The sequence below is a fragment of the Phalangium opilio genome, unplaced genomic scaffold (genome assembly GCF_054372755.1).
Source record: "Phalangium opilio isolate 3A_F unplaced genomic scaffold, DU_Popi_V2 ptg000013l_1, whole genome shotgun sequence".
NCBI lineage: Eukaryota > Metazoa > Arthropoda > Arachnida > Opiliones > Phalangiidae > Phalangium > Phalangium opilio.
In genome coordinates, this window is record NW_028324148.1 from 7,089,385 (window position 1) to 7,109,220 (window position 19,836).

At 37.0% G+C, this 19,836-nt stretch overlaps 1 protein-coding gene across 1 annotated transcript; it reads right to left on the minus strand.

Annotated features, from left to right (window-relative positions):
- Positions 1 to 15,999: 15,999 nt before the first annotated feature.
- LOC149708756 (uncharacterized) lies at positions 16,000 to 18,735 on the minus strand. The gene is made up of 2 exons (XM_089864283.1): positions 16,266 to 18,735; positions 16,000 to 16,165 (listed from the first exon to the last, which is right to left on the minus strand). The coding sequence occupies exons 1-2, from the start codon at positions 18,606 to 18,608 to the stop codon at positions 16,139 to 16,141; spliced, it is 2,370 nt and encodes a 789-aa protein (XP_089720409.1). The 5' UTR covers positions 18,609 to 18,735; the 3' UTR covers positions 16,000 to 16,138.
- Between the last annotated feature and the right edge of the window lie 1,101 nt (positions 18,736 to 19,836).

The following is a 19,836-nucleotide window of genomic DNA, read 5'->3' on the forward strand; positions in this document are numbered from 1 at the left end:
CGATATCCCCCTTAAATATATAGGGCATGTACAAAGTATCGTTGATCAGTTGTCCACTACCCCTGAAAAGCTTAGGGGGACAGATAGTGGGGAAGTTATAGTTAATGATGCAATAATACCCGGCTCGAATATTAGAGATATAGCTTTAGAATTTGTCAAGCCTTCCTCTAACAAAGACCCAAAACCTAGAGGTTTTTACGCATTTACAAACCTACTTTCTAGTTTTTCCCCTCTAACCTCGTATACAATACCCCAACAAATAGGCCTTTATAGAAAGTTTTTACGGCTTGCGCACCTTGTTGATTTGTCCCGCCGCGCCTGCGCATTGTAACAGCCATATGTCACCAAAATTCTCTCGGAAGTGACGTCACTAAACTCAACAACCAAGGCTTAGATCAAACTTCTTAAATAAATATACTTTACGTTAGATCTAATCACTATGAATTCATACGAGTATCAAATATCAACATTAGAATAGTTCGGCATAATATGAATAAGATTTGCTGGCACAAAGTAGAGAAACACAAACGAAGAACAAACGCTTTAAAAAAAGCCCACCATTTTATCAGTCTGCTTTATCTCTCCAAATCTTGCCTCCAGTTCGTGTTTTTTATAACACAAAACTGGCTGAACTGAACTGACTCAGTTTGAACTACAAGAGGGGACAAGTACCCATAATTCCTTTAGAACTTTCTGTAAAGGCCTATTAAAATCAAAAGAACTAGAGCTCCTAAAGTTAGTGTCAAGTCAGCAGCTAAAAAACTTAAAACCGAGTCTCCGAAATGGGCAGCGTACGTAAAATCTCCAAAATTTTAGAAGGTATCTACTTTAACCCTTCCCACCCCGCCAGTTTTGGGGGTGCTGAAAAACTATATTTAGCAGTAAAATTAAAGGGGATTAGTAAGAAACAAGTACTAGATTGGTTAAAGGGCAAAGACGCGTACACTTTACATAAGAGAGTTTTTAGAAAGTTTAAAAGAAACAAGGTGGTTGTAACTAACATAGGAGATCAATATCAGGCTGATTTGAACGACATGCGTTCTTTGAGTCAGTACAACGACGGGTACAAATACATATTAACCGTAATAGATTGCTTTAGCAGAAGAGCTTTGGCCGTACCTTTAAAATCAAAAAGCGGTGTTGAAACGGTTGAGGCTTTTAAGTCTGTCTTTAGAGAAAGGGTTCCTAGGAAGATACAGACGGATAAAGGTACCGAATTTAGAAATTCCCAATTACAAGGATACTTGAAAGAGAAAGGGGTTATATTTTTTACAACTGAGAATGACGATATAAAAGCGTGTATGGTAGAAAGATTAAATCAAACTTTAAAGTCACGCATGTATAGGTATTTTACAGAAAAGAATACCAATAGATATATAGATGTTTTAGATGACCTGGTAAATGCTTACAATAACTCGGTGCATTCCGCGATAAAAATGACTCCTTTGGAAGTTACTGGCACCAATGTCCTTCAGGTTTTTAAAAATGTTTACGGAAAGTACTTTAGTGAAAAGAAAGTTTACGGGAAAAATTTAAAGGTGGGCGAATACGTCAGAGTAAGTAGGAATAAGATGATTTTTGAAAAAGGGTACGAGCGAACTTACACTATAGAGGTTTTTAAAATAGTGGGAAAAATAGAGAGACGCCCTCCGGTATTCAAACTAGAAGATTTAAACGGGGAACCAATAAAGGGGGTGTTTTACGGAATGGAACTTCAGTCGGTAGCTAGACCCGAGACGTACAAGATCGAGAAAGTAATTCGTAAGCGGACTAGGAGAGGACAAAAGGAGTTCTTTGTAAAGTGGTTAGGCTATCCCCCTTCTATGAATTGTTGGATTCCGGCTAAAGATGCAGTCTCCCTTTTACCTAACGCTACCGAGCAACGCTAGCATGAAAATTTATGACAACAACAAGATCTCTTCGTACACTACCAAGTTGCCTTAGGCTATAGAGCTGATCGGGGATGACTGGGAGGTAGCTCTAGTAGAAGTTTTGTACCCAATGTCCTTTTTTTAAAATACCCAGTGAGGAAGGTCACGTGCAGGTGGTCTCGCATGAAAATAAAAAAGGTCGGGACGGAAAATCACAGCCTATTGTTAAAGCCGAGGCCTTTATAGTTCCCGGGGGTTATTACAAATCATTAGAAGCCCTCCTTAAACAAATAGCTTCCGGATTAAGCGGCTTTCAATACAGTTCAAAGTTTAAATTTGATTCGGATCCTCTCTCTGATTACATTTCTTTAACTATTCAACCTAACGGTATCTTGGCTCTTTCTCCCACTTTGAAAAGGATATTAGGATTTAAAACCCCAAAAGGCCAAAGTACGTCTTTCTCTTGCCCTTCAGATAAAACCAGCCAATCGTATAGAAGCTCTGTTCCCGCTAATTTAAATTATTATATTCCCGACCAATTGTTTATTTATTCCGATGTAGTAGCTAATGAATTTATAGGCGATACGGTAGCCCCGCTACTTCGTATAGTAGGCGTAGACAGCGAAAAACCTCACGGTTCGACTATAACTAAATCATTCAACTCTCCCCATTACGTTAAAGTTGCTAAACGTTACTTTGATACTATAGACATTGATATAAGGAATAGTTTAGGCCAAGCCGCGTCATTCGAGTTTGGAACGTCGACCTGTAAACTACACTTTAGACCATGCCAAAACCCCAAACATTAGAGTCTCGTTGCGAGTATAGGAGGTATTATTTAGATCAGGTAGGGGGTGGAGGGGTGTCAAAAGTATTTGTCGGGACCCCCCACCAAAAAGGTCACGGGATAGGGAGCGCCCTGAAAGGGTTATTTAGATGGGCACGCCCCTTATTAATTAGAGGTGCAAAGTATTTGGCACCTAGAGCCATTAGTACGGGACAAAAGATTCTTGGTGACGTAATGCAAGGTCAGAATGTGAAAAGTGCCGCGAAAAAGAGATTGCAGGAAACTTATGAGAACATGACTGCTCCTCAGTAAGGTTCAGGATTAAAGATAAAGAGACGCAAAGTTAAACGCCTATCAGTTTATCACCGTCATTCAAAGCAGACGCCACGCGATATATTTAGCTCCTGAAAAAAATAAAATCATGTTTTCTCTCCAAGCTCTTAAGAGTGAATTGGACATTTTTGCCCCTGTGCCGATTCAAACTAGTGTCGAACATGCTCAAGGTGTATGGGCCAAACCCTTGGCGGCCATTGGTGATAGCTCTACCCTCAAATACCTCATCTCGGGCAATTGAGATAGCTACATCGATGTAGCCCACACCATGCATTACAACAAAGTCAAAATCACCAACAAAGATGGAAGTGATCTTCCTGATGCAGCCGTGGTAGCTTTCGTGAACAACGCTGGCCATGCATTGTGGAGAACTTGCGATGTTTTCTTGAACAATACCCGAGTTTCTTCAGCCGCCCAAAACTACGCCTTCACTTCTTTTATCGAAACTGTCTCAATTTACGGACCCGCGGCCAAAAAATCTCACCTCATGATGGCCTGATGGGAAAAGGACGAAGCCGGAAAGTTTGACGACTTTTCAAATAAAGGTTTCGTCGCCCGAATGGCTAAAACTGCTAAATCGGCCGTGATTGAATTCTTTACACCCGTTTTTAGTGACGTGTTTAATATTCCCGAATATCTCTTAAACGGGGTGGACCTTAAAGTCGTGTTTACTCGCAACAAGGACGAGTTTGCCTTAATGTGTGAAGAAAAAGCCACTCTCAAAAACTGTAAAGTCAAGATACTAGACGCTGCACTCGCGGTACGTAAAGTTAAACTCAGTCCTAAAATATTGTTAGCACATGAAGCAGCGCTTAATAACGGTACTGCCAAATATAATTTTACGCGCACCGAACTTAAAACTAAAACTATCTCTACCGGAAGTAGCACCGAGAGTTTTAACAATATATATCTAGGCCCTCAGCCTAATCGCGTCATTATTGGAATAGTTTCCAACGCTCTGAATCCCTTTAACTTTAAAACTTGGGATATAAATTTTTTGTCTCTGTACCTCGATAACGAACAAATACCCTCGAAACCGTTGACTCCTGATTTCGGTAAAAACTTGTATATACAAGCTTATCAAACATTGTTCGCGGGCACGGGTATTCATTATAAAGACGACGGTAACGATATTACTCCCAACGAGTTTGCCAACGGGTTAACCCTCTACGCTTTTGATCTGACACCGGACCTATCTGCTAGCGAAACAAACCACTGGAACCCCGTTAAGCAAGGACAATTAAGATTGGACATGGGATTCGCTAAACCTTTGTCGGAAGCCGCAGTCTGCATTGTATACGCCGAATTTCAAAGCATGATTCAAATCGATAAAAATAGAAACGTAATTGTAGATTATTAAAATGTCAGCAACCACCACCGTAGACTTGATTCTCGCTTTATCAGATACGCCCAACTTTTTGGGTGTTTTCGCATCAAATAGGTTACCTAAGGTTACCAGATATCCCGCATCGTTAATTATAAATTTAGATCAGCACTATGAAAAGGGGTCTCACTGGGTATCGGCCTTCATAGATGGAGCTCGTGTAGGGTATTATTTCGATAGCTACGGTTTACCACCATTTCTGCCTAGTATAAGAAGATTTTTATCTTTAAACTGCAGAAAATGGACTTTTGGTAAGCGACAACTTCAGAGGTTAGAAAGTAGCGTATGTGGGCAGTATAGCGCCCTCTATCTTATTCATAGAAGTAAGAAGAAAAGTACGAAAGCTTTCCTAAAAGCTTTTACTGCAAATCGAAAAATTAACGATATGAAAATTTGCTAAACAATTTCAAAATCATATACGGCGACTAAAAAAGTGTAAAAGGAGCTTATTAACAAACCGTGTGGTTGCCTGGTGGTAATGCGTCCAGCTCTGTGTTGTTTCAACAGCATTTGAGTTTCCATTCCAGGGTTCGACTTCCTACCAACGGCGATTTATTAGTCCGGTATAGAAAAAAACATCTTCAGATACGGCTTGAATCAAGTTTAAGGAGGAGGTTTTTTTTAAATATTTAACTAATTTATTATTAATTTAATTTAACTTAATTATGTATATTATTATCACGCTAATTAAAAGTTTTTGACTAAAATTCGATTCGTAATAATATAAAGCCTAGAATAACCTAGCATAAGCCTATCTTGCAGGATCTACCATAGCATAAGCCTATCCTTACAGGTATCAGCCACGTTACTTCATCAAAAATTAGCCGTGTCGTCATCAAGAAAACCACCACCAGGTGGCTCAACAATTCAAATTTCCCGCCAAAACCATCACGTGACGTCATCAATCCCTCCCCCCGCCAACACCATCACGTGACGTCATCAGTTTCCCCCTCTCCTCCCCCAACACCATCATGTGACGTCAGATTCCCCCCATCTCCCCCCCAACCCCGTGGGTGGCTTTATAAACCCAAAAATTTTACCCTCCCCCGAAAGGCGGGAAAGAAGGGGGTAAAATTTTTGGGTTTATAAGGCTACCCTTACTCTCTCTTACCTTTGGTTATATTTATAAAGATATCATATTTTTCCGGTGCTACAGAGAGCTGCTTACCTACTAAAACAAACCACACAGGATAAACTTTGTTGCTTTGTCTTAAGTAGACGACATTAGTTTATAAATTAGCTTGAGCAAAACTAATCCTTTATCATATTTTCTTCGACATCAGTCTTATCAACAACTTAAAACAGATTTAAACTTCTTTTGGTGCAAACTTAAAAATTTGTCAAGCCAGCAACGATTAAAACCAATTCTAAGAATTGGTTGTTAGAAAGTAAAATTCTACTTCAGAAACAAGCTCGAGAAAGTGCCTTCATTTTAGCTTATCATGTAACAAACAGGAAATTAGGATTACGCGATTTTAAAATCTACATGTGAGTTACCGTAACTTGATAAATTGAAAATGTTTTAGCGGGTGTTAAAAATTTCATAGCTATATTTTCGTCGCGAGTCCTTGTTGTCAAGTTCCCCCTATAATAATTTTTTAAGACTGAATGCAGAATGCATTTAGTCGCGTATGTAGCGGTCTCAATTGTGGTACATACATGAAATTTTCGATAACTGTTTTGACTTTATGGTCGAAAAGAAGAGATGGCAATTTTTCAAGTAATTTACAGGGAATAAATTGATATCCAGAAAAATAATTTTATTCAATGGAATACGGTATGGGACGTGGTTTTCTTAAGCATGTCTTTAACTAAAAATAAAAAAATCTACAAATAGGCCTTCAGTCAAGTAATAACCTTATTCTTATCAATTCTGTTTTAAGTCTTGGTTATATCTAGATAGAGAGTTTTGAATAATCTTGAATCAGCATCCGTAATTTTGAATTTCCTCTGTAGTAGACCGTGAAGTATCAAATCCTGGGTAGGCGAATAATATTTCCGTTTTAAAAATTCTACAGGGCCGGTAGGCCCTTGTAGATATGACTTGATACCCGTTTGTAATGCTAAACGAAAAAATCACCTTTTTAGTGTTAGCGTCCCATAGAAAAAGCATTACATTTTACCCGGTTTTTTGGGGAAATTGTCATAGGCGATACGGAAAAACTACAGCGAAGTTAGTTTTCGGAATACTTTAAAATTAACAAGAATTTACTAAATGAGAAACTTACCTGCTTAGATTTTAAATAATTGAAGTCTAATTTTTGTAATTTAACTAATTATTTATGCCTCGAATTCCCTATTTCATAGCAGACGACAGTAGGAAAGTTTATTTCATAGCAGCATAGCCCACTCGATCCGCGCTCTCGGACGCTGCGCTGCTCAAGCGCGAGCAGCTAGCGTCGTGATGCGCGAGGGCTATGATAGCAGACGACAGTAAGGCAACGCTAATTATTTTTTTGATATTTCATCCGAGCTCTAACACTGTTATTTGGATTTTCTAATGAACTATAACGCCCTTGAAAACCAAAATTGTTTTTATCAGGTCCAATTTTCGTCTAAAAAAGTAATTCAGGTAAATAATTACAGTTAATGGAGGTTTTAATATCGTTTGAAGTAATTTTTCGACGTTCGTTTTGGCCAAGGCTTAAGTTGAATTTTGGTAAGTCTTTGTAATATACTCTTTATAGCGTCTTTCGTCCTTTAAGATTATAAAAAAAGCTGATTTCCAGCTCTGTTTTGGAATTTGATTTAGTCTGCTTCGTTTCATGCTAGAAACATATCCTAAGTTCCTAACCCTAGGATTTACACTTTAAAATACTACTGGAAAGATGACAAAAGTGTTTTCGCTTCGCAGTTAAGATAGTGGTGTTTACGTAATTTACATTAGCCTTATCAATTTTCTTTTGGATTTCCTCAATGAAACGGAAACTTCCTCTAAGATATATTCCACAGCACTATAGTCTGTCAAACGAAAGAAGAGCCCTGAGAAATTTGTCCAAATTGGTGTCGCCACCATCGACCCCATAGTACTTTATCAACTTGTTTTGTTTTGTCAATAGTCGGCTGTAATATAGTCTGCTATAAACAGATAGGCTTAATCGCAATAGAACCAATACATTTTGCAATATATATGTTTATGTTTCATGGTTTTTTACGATCATCGAGTATTAAAGAATATAAAACAAAATTAACGACAAGACACGAGTTTTATCTTTGTTGAACTAGCATTGCAATATATTTTAATGACATAATAGCAGACTATATTACAGACGACAATTGACAAATCAAAACAAGTTGATAAAGTACTATGGGGTCGATGGTGGCGACACCAATTTGGACAAATTTCTCAGGGCTCTTCTTTCGTTTGACAGACTATAGCCCACTATTATAATATGAATTTAACTTCGCGATGTATGGTTTGTTGTATCTATTGGCTCCCTTCTTACTCTGTAATATTGCTCATGGAACAGGTATGTGGTCTTGAACATTTAAAAAGGATCGCCGCGCAAGCGATAAAAATATATTGACGGTACTCTGAGTAGAGCTCGTCATTATCTATCCATTAGCCACGTTATTTTATCTTTATCCATACTCGAAAATTGTCCACAGAACTTACATGATAAATCGTATTGTAATCCACAAATATGTTTATAAATAATCGGTTATCCATCAATTTGTGGATAATGGATAGAAAATGAACAAAAACTAACGAAATAGAAGTTCGGAACGGAACCCTGATCGATATTTCTCGGGATCAGACTGTTGTAACAGGGATTTATTATAAGGTAGTCACAAAGAAGGTTTAGCGGCGTTAGCGATGAAAACTTTCCGAAAGCTACCTTTTTAGTAAAAATAGTTTCTCTTGTAAAGTCGAGATCAGTGGCGTAACTACAGGGGAGCAGAGCCCGCAACTGCGGGCGGGCCCATGGCTTTTGGGGGCCCTTTTAAAATTTTCCTTCTAGAATGATTGTCCCATATTTTATAAAATGCCCTATAATTTTACAAATCGTTCAATAAAGTCCTATTTATTGAGATTCCAAAGTAATTATTTATAATCCCAGCTGCATGACGTTTTAAACGCAGAATTAGTGCTATCTCATTTGGTAAGATCAAAAAGTCGCCAAACTCGTTTCGCTCCCTCACGAATTTTTTGTCTTCAATTCTCACATAATTGAATTTATACGATTTTCTAAGGTTTTTACGTGAAAAGATAACAATTACTTTGCATTCCGAGCTGCACTAAAAAAAAACACAATTGAATTTCGCCTCAGACCTTTCATTTAAATATCTAATCCCACAGATTGAACTGCATTATAGCACAGACCTTTAAAATATGTATAATTATAAAGAGTTTTGAAAATCTGTCATCTTCGAAAACAGTTCTTCCTACCTGACCCTTTTAAATAGCTTGATTTGGTCATTTTCACTCACTTGGGCCTCTTTTTGCTCACAGTTTGATTTAATTAATTAATCAAAACGCGTCTTGGATTTAACCAAGACCTAAAAAGTATCGATAAGAACATGGTTAATCACTTGACTGAATGAGCAGATATTGAAACTTTTTTTTAATTAAATCTTACATGCTTAAGAAAGTAATGTTCCATCACCCTATTCCATTGAATAAACTTATTTTACTGGTAGTAAATATTTTCCCTCTCAATAATTTTAAAAATTTACTTATCTCGGGTTTTCGAGCACAATTCCATTCCCCGAAAACATTTTATAACTACATTTATTATCACTTTTAAGAGAGTACGTGTATGACATTGTGTCGTTAATAGGTTGCTAACATATCCCCCCCGTTCATGCCCTGTACGCTCCATAGTGAAACTTTTTGTTAATTTTAGTGCAAATTTCAACAATGGCAGCACATTCAATGGGGACGTTATGATTTTTGCTCTTGGTTAAACTGAATTATGTAATAGACCACTTTGACATATCTTAGAGGGAAAGACACGGGGGTAAAACTTAGCCTTCAAACTCGCTCGATGGAAAGATCATAAATAGAGCAGAGACGGCGAGGGGTCAAACCCCCCCCGTATGTCCCGATACTGAGGATTGGCATCTCTTTTTTTTACGTAGAAAGGGTCTGTAGCAGCGGTACGACAGACAATGGTCACACGGTTCTATGCCATGGCGTTTCTATGGTTCGCAAGCAGTAGGGGCGTCCATGATATTCGTAATTTTTTATTTTCTTTGTTGCAATTGCTAACTTAAGCACGGTCGTAGCCTGAAAATTCTGACTTGGTTATTTTGCAATATAGCCTGCGTTCACCGAGTCGCGTGATCTAGGACGCTGTGGCTCGACTCCGCTACTTAGTCTGTATATTTTCAGGAACAAGGAACATGTATTAACGGTTTTTAAAGGAAAATGGGATTTATAAACTTGTCGCTGCGAATCTTCCTATAGAAAATGTAGTATTTCTAGTAGCCCCAGAGACTTCTAGTAGCACTCTGTATGCATTTGGTAGAACAGTTTTATAGATATTGAAATGGTAGAAGATATTTATAAAATAAAATTTTTTCGAATATTTAAACTTCAATTTGGTCGAATTATTTCGTAGTTGTCCTATTTCAAGGCGAGGAATGCTCTCAAAAACAATTACTATTTGCTGACGAATACCTTAAAAAGTAATTCACACAGAATTCTCGAGCAGTTTAATGCGTAATTGAGTGGGCTATTGCCTTGGTAACGAGGCCAGCGAAAGACAAGCCATGAGAATGGCACAAGGCGTACTTCTATCAAGGGGGGTATACAACTATACATCAGGCTAGGAAATAAGACAGGTTTACAGGTCAAAAACCAGTTTATTAATAGCTTGGACCAGTTTATTTATTCCAAAACTTGGGGTCAGTGGTCCCAGGGACCACTTTATTAATTATGGTTTTTGGAAAAAATAGACGGTGGGACCAGTGTTTTAATTCGGGGTTCCTTATTAGAATTTTTCTAGCTCAACACATTTTCCACCAATTCTACTCATAGGTAGTTAGTACTCCTTGGCTACAAGTTTGTAGTCTATTGACTATTGATCTTGTCTAGCGTCTTTATAATTTTCACCTTCTTTACTTTTGTGTCTTTACGTGATTTTTATTCTCACCATTTTAGAAATTTAATTTATAGTGGGACCGGTAAAATAATAATTAATGCAAGGGTCACTGGTCCCAAGGACCAGTTTAATAATTCCAACATGAGGGGTCGCTGGTCCCGAGGACCACTTACAAAATTCACCTTATTTCCAACCCTGCTATACATCCTCCTTGTTCGTATCGGGCGCAGCAGAGGCTAAAGCAGACTACGACTAAATCGTTTTGTCATTGTTATGTTGTAGTTATATGGTATTTTCCACACGAAAACTCTTAAAAGTGATAATAAATGTAGTTATAAAATGTTTTCGGGGAATGGAATTGTGCTCGAAAACCCGAGATAAGTAAATTTTTCAAATTATTGAGAGGGAAAATATTTACTACCAGTAAAATAAGTTTATTCAATGGAATAGGGTGATGGAACATTACTTTCTTAAGCATGTAAGATTTAATTAAAAAAAAGTTTCAATATCTGCTCATTCAGTCAAGTGATTAACCATGTTCTTATCGATACTTTTTAGGTCTTGGTTAAATCCAAGACGCGTTTTGATTAATATCTGTTACTTCGGTCTTAATTTTTATTAATTTTGCGTACATGCGGTGGTGATTAATTTATTTCAGTGCTCATTCCCGCTAGCTGCAGAAAAGGAAATAGTTTGTGATTAAATAGACTGAGAGTTAGTAGCTAAGGGGACGTCACATCAATATTTTTAGTCTTAATTTAAGCTGGTGAAATTCGTAGATATACGAGGGTGTGAAGTCATGACAAAGATTTTAGTTCATCTATTTCTGATGAACCCAGACCAGAATATACCAGTTGCTTCCACGCTAATTTTGAACCCCATTTCCAATGTAATTGTGTCAATAAGATCTTATTCAGAACGGATATTTCTCTTAACCTTTACACGAGATTCAACATATAGAATACCATCTTTTGTGATTAACTTTAACCTAATTTAAGAAACTAAAATAGTAATTTTTTTTGTTAAAAATGGCATTAAATAAGACAACTAGCAATAATTTGGCAATATATCGAGGGAAAAGAAATACAGTTTTGTAGTATTTTGGAAAAGCTGGCAATATCATAATAATTATAATATAATATAAATATAACGCGTCTTAAAAAGATTTTCTATTCCGTATAGTGTGGTAGTTTGGCATATTTTATTTTTCGCTCTGTCCTTAAGTACAATTTTAATTGGAATTAGCCATTGGGATAGATGAAAAATGATTAGCCAGTGTACTACGGGAGTCTGGCAATGGAACTGTGCTTAGATTTATCATTGAATATAGGAAATAATAGGATCAACAAATTATTTAGTAGTATTTATGAAACTAATGGTAACTATTTTACCTTTGATAAAGTCAAATGAGAGTTACAGTAGTTTATTGATTACAAAAGTTAGGGTTAATAGTATTATTTATTTTATAATATATAAATTGTAATTTTTTAAGGTTATGGCTGTTCAATAATTACTTTTAAATCATTAAAACAATAAATTGCTTTAAGAATATTTAAGTTAAACTTTTTTTAAAAGTTAAAACACGCATGATTATATTTTATTGGAATGTGCTAAATTATTTTAAAAACACATTTGGTTTGATAATTGCTACGTTTATATATAGCATGCAATTTGGAATTATATTTCCCTGGTTGTTATTTATTTATGGTATTCATTATAATTATTTTCCAGTAAATAAAAATTTTGTTTTTCACGTTTAAAGCTAATAGTTGCGTATTTTTTAAAGGGTTTCATTCATAACTTTATAAGGAAAATTATTTTGGACACCAGAAAGGCTTTTGAGAATAATTAGTGATAGCGTCCTAACTGTCAAAAAATAGACCTTAACAGGGAAAAGCTATGAATAACTATAATTAATTTTAACTGAATCTAAAATGTAAGTTTCACTATGAATACATGAGATGGATTAAAAAATGTTCAAAGACAGTCATACGTGAAGGTTGGATTTAAAAAGTGTGAAAAGTTCAACATAAACGTTAATCATTTTGTTAATCTCTCAAGTGAATAATTCAATGAAAAAATATTTATACACATTTAATCCTAGGACTGTAAAATTGAGAATATATAATAGCCAGAAAAATAGTAAGCATGGGTTTTAATGTTAAATTATTTTAGGTATAAAAAAGGGAAGGGGGAGTTTGTTAAAATACTGCTAATATACTTAAAGATCCTTTTTAAAAAGGGTAGTGATTTTTTGGTGTAGAATCTGCAGTTTAGCTTAGAGAGTTAATGAAGCGCCTTGTATTTCGTTAGTGACATCTTCAATCCAGTTGATTTATTTTTTTTTCTATATTTAATACTATTGAACTAAGATGGCGTTAGTGGTTAATGTCATTAATTGGTAGCTTTTTTACTGGTTCCATCGCGCTTGGTTTTGTTTTATTGATGTAGAGTCTGCAGTTTAGTTCACAGTTAATGAGGAGCCTTGTGTTTCACTATTGAACTAAGATGGCGTTAGTGGTTAATGTCATTAATCGGTAGCTTTTTTACTAGCTCCATCACGCGTGATTTTGTTTTGTTAATGTAGAATCTGCAATTTAGTTCAGAGAGTTAATGATGTGTCTTGTGTTTGGTAGCGACATCTCCAGTCCATTTTATTTTTTTTATTTTATTACGTTTGAACTCAGATAGCATTACTGCTTAACGTCATTAATTGGCAGCTTTATTTTACTTATTCCATCGAGCTTGTTTTGTTTGGCAAACGTCCGTAAAATAACGTTCATAAGGCGTTTTGATGGAAATTTAAATTGAAGTCCAAAGTGATTAGGTGGTTAATCACAGTTGGGTTTTTAGAGTTATGAGTGAAGTACTTGAGGTTTAATCGGGTGGTGAAGGAGGGGGGATTTGGGGTATTTCACCACCCGCGGACACGGGGTAGTCAGTTCCTGTAGGGTAGGCATGCTGACAAGTCCCTTATTCCCTCAAAATTTTGTCGCCCAGAAGCTTGGCTTACAGGAGTGCGCCCAAACTCCCAACATAGTGAAGTACATAATTTTAGTAACAAACCATTGCTGTTCTAAATTTTAATAACGTTGAAGCAACTTTTGTTCAAAAAAGTTTTTTTTGGCGAATTCATATCTATTATGAACTTCTATTGTGTTGATGAACTTGAAGGCAAGGCTTGCCAAGCTGTTATATAAATGCAGGGAAATCAAATAATTGACATGTATTATTTGGCCTTGGTACACCTTGACGTTCTATAGACACTCGCTCAACCAATACGAAGGTTATTTCTTTGATATCTTTGCTTTTTTTTAATCCAAAGTCGCTCTCATTCTTTGAACACGCCAGTCTAAAGTGTCTGTTGTTTCGGCATAGAAGTTGAATATTTTATTTCTTGATCTGTCTATCGAAGTCTTGTGGTGTTGTTTTTTATAATGATGATGATAATTTTTTTTAGCTGTGTAGTTTTAACCTTTCATTATACTGGTAAAGGCTATGATGAATTATCTTTCTGTTGAAGCTTAGCAGCTGGCACGTGTTGATACAATACGCTTGTAGTTGTACGAAAATAGTCTTTAAATTGCATGTTTCAAACTTGAAAATATGCACTGCTTGTAGCATTTATGTCGAAATAATTTTGTTCTTCGTTATATTAGTTATGTAAAGGGGCGGAGGGGGAAGAGGCGAAAGAAAACTTTACCATTTACTGGCTATTATATGTTCATTTAAAAATAAATTTTGAGGGTCATTTTTTTTTAAATTTTGTCAGGCAACTCTTAGCTTTAAGTTTGGAAACAGTGCTGCTAGAACATGAGAATTATTGTTTTGCGCGTGGGTTACCAAAGGGACAATGAAAAGGTTATTAAATTTTGAAGAAAAAAACCTATTCCAGAAGTTTTGCAAATTCTACCCCTGTTGGTTTTACTCAATGGCACCCGTCACTCAGACTACTCCAGCTGGTGAGAAACACATAGAGAATATGCAAAACTTCTTGGAATATTAATTGTAAAAAAATGGTTTAGTTATTTTATTTACAAGGGTAATGTAATATATATATATATATATTGGTAAACGCAATTGGGGAAATAATTCTCAAACTTTATAAAAACAAATTCTCCAACAATAGTAGGATATTAGTTAGTGGGACAAATTAATTAGTTCATATGGCCATTAAATAGTTTTAAAAATGGATTTTTGTAAGTGGTATTAGATTGGGTCGGGTACACATTATTGATAAGTTATACAAAGAAAAGGTTATATTAATAGATAATATTTAAACATAAAAGCTTTGCTAATCTTTGATATTGTAACAGGATAATATTAGATTAGATTAATTTAATTTAATGTTTTTGAATATTTTTAAATTGTTAATGTAAAAAAGTTATAGGCGTCTTAATTTAAAAAAAAAAATAGCGCGCTTAAAAGAGAAAAAAATGGAAGATGCGGAACTGATATTTAGAAAACTCTTTGAATATATTAATTTTAATCAGTATTTATTTAAAATTTGGATACGAGTGTCTAAATCTCAGTTCAAAAAATCTGTTCAATGTTAACTAATAGGATGAGTTTGTCTCAATAGTTTCACCAGCTTATTAAAGAATTATATTTAATCACATAGCATTACCAACAGGGGTTACGTTTTTAGCGTGTTTTTTACATAAAACACCATTGGGGCAAGACTAATACAGAGTACTAAAAACCCTTCACTAGAAAATTCTAAAATGAATGCAAGAATCATCGCCTTTTTTCGTAACAATAGCATGGCCCTACAATCCTCCCTCCTCTCCCTTTCACGGTTATTATAGTAGGCAACATCAAAATTACTCCAGAACCATCGTTAACCTTAAACTTCCTCTAGGATTAACAATCTTACCCAGTCATAAATTACTTTAAAGGGAATATGAAACTATTAGTATATCTTTGACAGATATGATGCTCCTTTCTGGTACGAATATTGAAATTTTGGACTTTACGCGGGGTAAATTTGATATGGATTCTTCAAGCACGTTAGATTCCCTTTAATGTGTCTGGACTCTTTCCAAGAGCAGAACAGTCACGTCAGTCAAGTTACTGACGAATCTCTCCCTTTTTCTGATCATTGCATCACTGACCTCGTACCAGCTGTTGTCTTTTCTCACAAAGTTCACATAATGTCCCTCGGCTAACGATTGACCTTTATGAATAATCACCCCTTTAGTTTTAAAAAGCATCTTGCTCAAAGTGACATTTTGATTTTCAAAACTTGATATTTTGGTGGAAATCTTAACTGGACGACCATCTTTGTAATCGCCACGGAGAAGACACAAAAATACGTACTTCCCGCTGGATATCAATACATTACGCTCTTGTATTTTCGGGTTGTTACAAAATACGCATGGCACCTCTGTTAATCCCATCCTTTTTTCTAGAGATTTCCAATCAATTTTATCTCGGTTTTCTAGTGGAAGATTGAAAATGTTGCTTTCAACAACACTCTCCGAATTTTGTTCAACTTGACATTCGGGGCATTTGGTAACGTTTCGCGACTTTGACCAAAAAAGATCTTTTAGAGCCTTAGAGTAATCGGCTTCCATTTCTTGGCTTAGTGTCGTCAAGAGCACCATCAAAAATTCACTGGCGTCTTGTTGATCGTTTTGCGTAAAATGATTTCCAACAGCCATTCTCAGTTCCAACCCTTTACGACTGAAACTTCCTTGAGAACTCTCGATGTCGTTTATCGTGTTATGAAGGCACCGTAAAACTGGTTTTTCAACGAACGATCCATTGTAAGACTTAACCAATTCTCTTAATTCCGGCACTAATAAAAGCAGTTGCAAAACGCTATTAGAATAGCACGTTACTTGATCATCGTTAGCTAAACCCTTCAAGGGAAAACTATCCAAACTCTGTTGGGCTTTCCTTTTCTTCTTCGGTGTTTCTTCACATCTCTCTTCCTCGCCTTCTAAAAGGCTTTTAGATAGTGTAGGCGCACTTCTTTTCCCACCGCGCCTTTCTTTCGACTCCGTTATTTCCAAAACAGGCAGATCTGGCCTATATTTTTTGCGAAGCCTGTTATACTCCATTATGGCTCGTCCATCCGCCTTAATTTTAGTCGGATCGAACTGTAATAGATGGAGTCCGGCTAAGGTCGTCACTCTCGATAAAGCGACGTACGCCATGCCCGTTCCAAATAAATTTGGACCCAAATCCATAATGGCGCATTTTAAACTCATTCCTTGGCTTTTGTGTATCGTTATAGCGTACGCCAGGATGACGGGAAACTGCGAGCGCTTAACGTAAATGTTTGCCATGAGCAAAAATTTGACGCAAATTTTCTCAACTAAAAAGTCAGTGTTAGAGTCGTCGTTATTCGGTTCGCGATCTACTCTGAGAAAAATACCAATAACGTTTCCTTGTTCGTCCTTCTTAAATCCAGTTATGAAACCCATCGTACCATTTACAACGCCTTCTTCAAAACTGATATTCCTTCTGACCATTATGTGGCAGCCAACGCACAGAAATAATTTGCTCTCCAAACCACCCGTTTTGGACGGTTCGTTTTCTAGCCTTTGCAGTCTCCTGAGAATGTTTTTATTCATTTTTTTGCCGTAGTCAGCGAGTCTATCCTGGCAAGGAATGACTTCAACTTTCTCGCCGTTTTTTCGCAGCATTTCACAGTTGAATTTTTCGCACATGGCTAATTTAGGCATCAAACAAATTGGGTGAAACCCTTCATTGGACAGCTTTATGAAAAGGTCCATAGCCACCTCGATGTGTTGTCCGTCAGCAACCAATCTACTTTTTAAGGTTGCAACATCAGCTTCGGAAATATTTCCAATTCTAACTCTGCTTAAAATGTCGCTGTAACTTTGGTCGTTGGCTTGTCTAACATTTTGCGTTAGTTCATTGTATTTAAAAAACTTCCAAAGATCACTTCCTCCGATGCAATTGAATCTAAGTCTGGCTTCTTCGGAAGTGATTTTGATGATCGCGGGATTCCCTTGAACTGGAGGCAATTGGAAAAAGTCTCCCAAAACAAGGATAGAGACCACACCACCAAATGGTTGGTTCATTTCCCAAAATTCGTTGAGCCTCAAGTGAACATGAGTCAGTAACACCGACGAGACCATGGAAATTTCATCAATAATTAACAGTTTTAAATTTCCCAAAGTTTCTTTCATAATGCTCATATTGTCAGAACTTAGGGAATGGTATTCGGCAATACGCCCATGATCTACCGGCAACATTAGTAATCTGTGTAACGTTACGCCATTAACATTCAACGCTGCCAAACCCGTTGGCGCGGCAATTGCCACGCTAGCAGGATTTTGAAAGCGTCGCCTTACGGCGTTGGCGAGAGTGTCGATAAGAAACGATTTGCCAGTGCCACCAGGTCCCGACACAAAAAGGCACTTGTTTCCAGATTTTTCCCCCTCTTGGGAGAAGTGATCCATGATGTGATCATATATTCGCCTTTGATCCGAGTTTAGTAACGCCACATTGTCAACATCAGTCTCGAAATTCATTTCCATGGCAGCTTCTACATCAGCCATCGCATTCTCAACTTCAATAACAATTTCCTTCCCTTGCAACGCATTTTCATCGTCGTCACTTTCTGCTTCCGAAATTACGGTTTCTGGCTCTTTCGCCTTTTTAGAAGCCTCGCGTTTCTTTTCAACTTCTTTGGAAACCGAGAGTTTCTCGTGATATTCTCTCATATCTTTTAACACCGAAAGCGAGTTTTCGAAAGCATCCGCGTAAGTTTCAAACTCGCCTAATAGTTCAGTTTCGTCACGCCACGGTTTGAAGAGGATCAGTAGAGCGTGACAATACTTTTCTTTCTCCTCTATCGGGTCGTGAATGTAGTGCTCCACTATGTAGGGCTTAATTCTCTTTCTCATGAAACCCAGATTGTTTTTCAACTCGATTACATTCGCATTTTTCTCGACACCTTCAGAGTGCTTCGCGTAATCGTAAAACTGACCAAATTCCCGAAAACTAAGATTTTCCAAGCTGTCGGGACGATTCGGATACTTGTCGTCGACGAACCCTTTTTGGCAAGTGTCCTTGCTTTCGGGGTCAGTTTCCCTCAAACGAGCGAGTTCCTTGTAACCTTTCAAAATTCTCGATCGGTTTTCTTTCAAGTTAGTGTTTATAAATTTAGTGCTGTCGGACTTGTTGTAAAGATCTTGGCCCAGCATCATATCAAGAGCTTCATAAATTCCTATTTGCTTTCACGTCAAAGATTTCAATCTATAGGCAAATAATTTTTTGGACAAACTTTCATTCCCTAACTCGGCAAAAGTTTGGTCCATGTCAGCTCGGTCTCCCTTTGTGACGTACGCAGTGACATAGTTTGCCACAATTTCCGATTTGTCAGCGACAAATTGCAAATCCATATTGGCTTTGGAAGCCAAAAGAAGCGTGGGATTATAATCATTTATTAACTCTTCGTGCTGTTTTCTCGGCAAGTCGTACAGTCGTTTCTGCACCTTTTTCATCTTACGATGACGAGTAACTGATCTGACGGAATTCATGGTGGCAACGTTTGTTACGTTTCGAGGGAAACCGTAACGACACACTTTTGATCCCTTTTTAGAATTTTTCACCTTCTTATAACAACTGGAGGTGCATTTGTGAGTTTGAAATTTTTTTACCAGCCGGTGCAGCTCCGGACTCACTGATGCGCTTGGCATCGAACACGTGACGTGTTTTTGCACGTAATCCAAAATAGTCTCGGCCGAAGAAGTTCCAATCTTTGGAGCGTCCTTGGCCCACAAAAGCATGTGGTAGTGAGGTAAACCTCGAGATTGGTATTCAACCCGCCAAAAATGATGTTCTATCATGCCAAGAACTGGATTTTGCTTACACAAGACAAAGTTGTTTAACAGCGACCGCACTTGGTTGTGAAAGTGCAAATTGACGCTAAGTGGATCAAAATTCAACAATTCAGCCACCGTCATCGACTCTACTCCTGGAACGTCTGAATTCACTTTTCTCAAGTGATCGTGCAGTTCCACGTCATCATATTCGGCCGGATTAAAAGTCAAGAGCCAGGTTGGAGGGCCAAATTCTCGAATCATCGCTAGAACGGATCTAAGGACTTTATACCAGTAGTCCTTAGTACCTCGAATATGGCCCAAGAAAGTAGCTAAATTACACTGTAAAAAATAACCGTACTGTCTAGTACCTTTAAAGGTATTTTTCAATGCATCCCCAGACGTACCTATATAGGTACTACAAAATACCGTTGTGTAAGGGTACTATGAAATACCTCTTGAAGAAGGTACTTTTGAGGACTACAAGGTATTTTGTGATCCCGTAATGGGTATCATTTAAACCTCAACAAAGGTCGGAATAAAACTTTCAAATTGTGAAAGGTACTCCTTATTACCGAAAAGGGTACCTGTTAACACTCAAAAAAGTTCGATA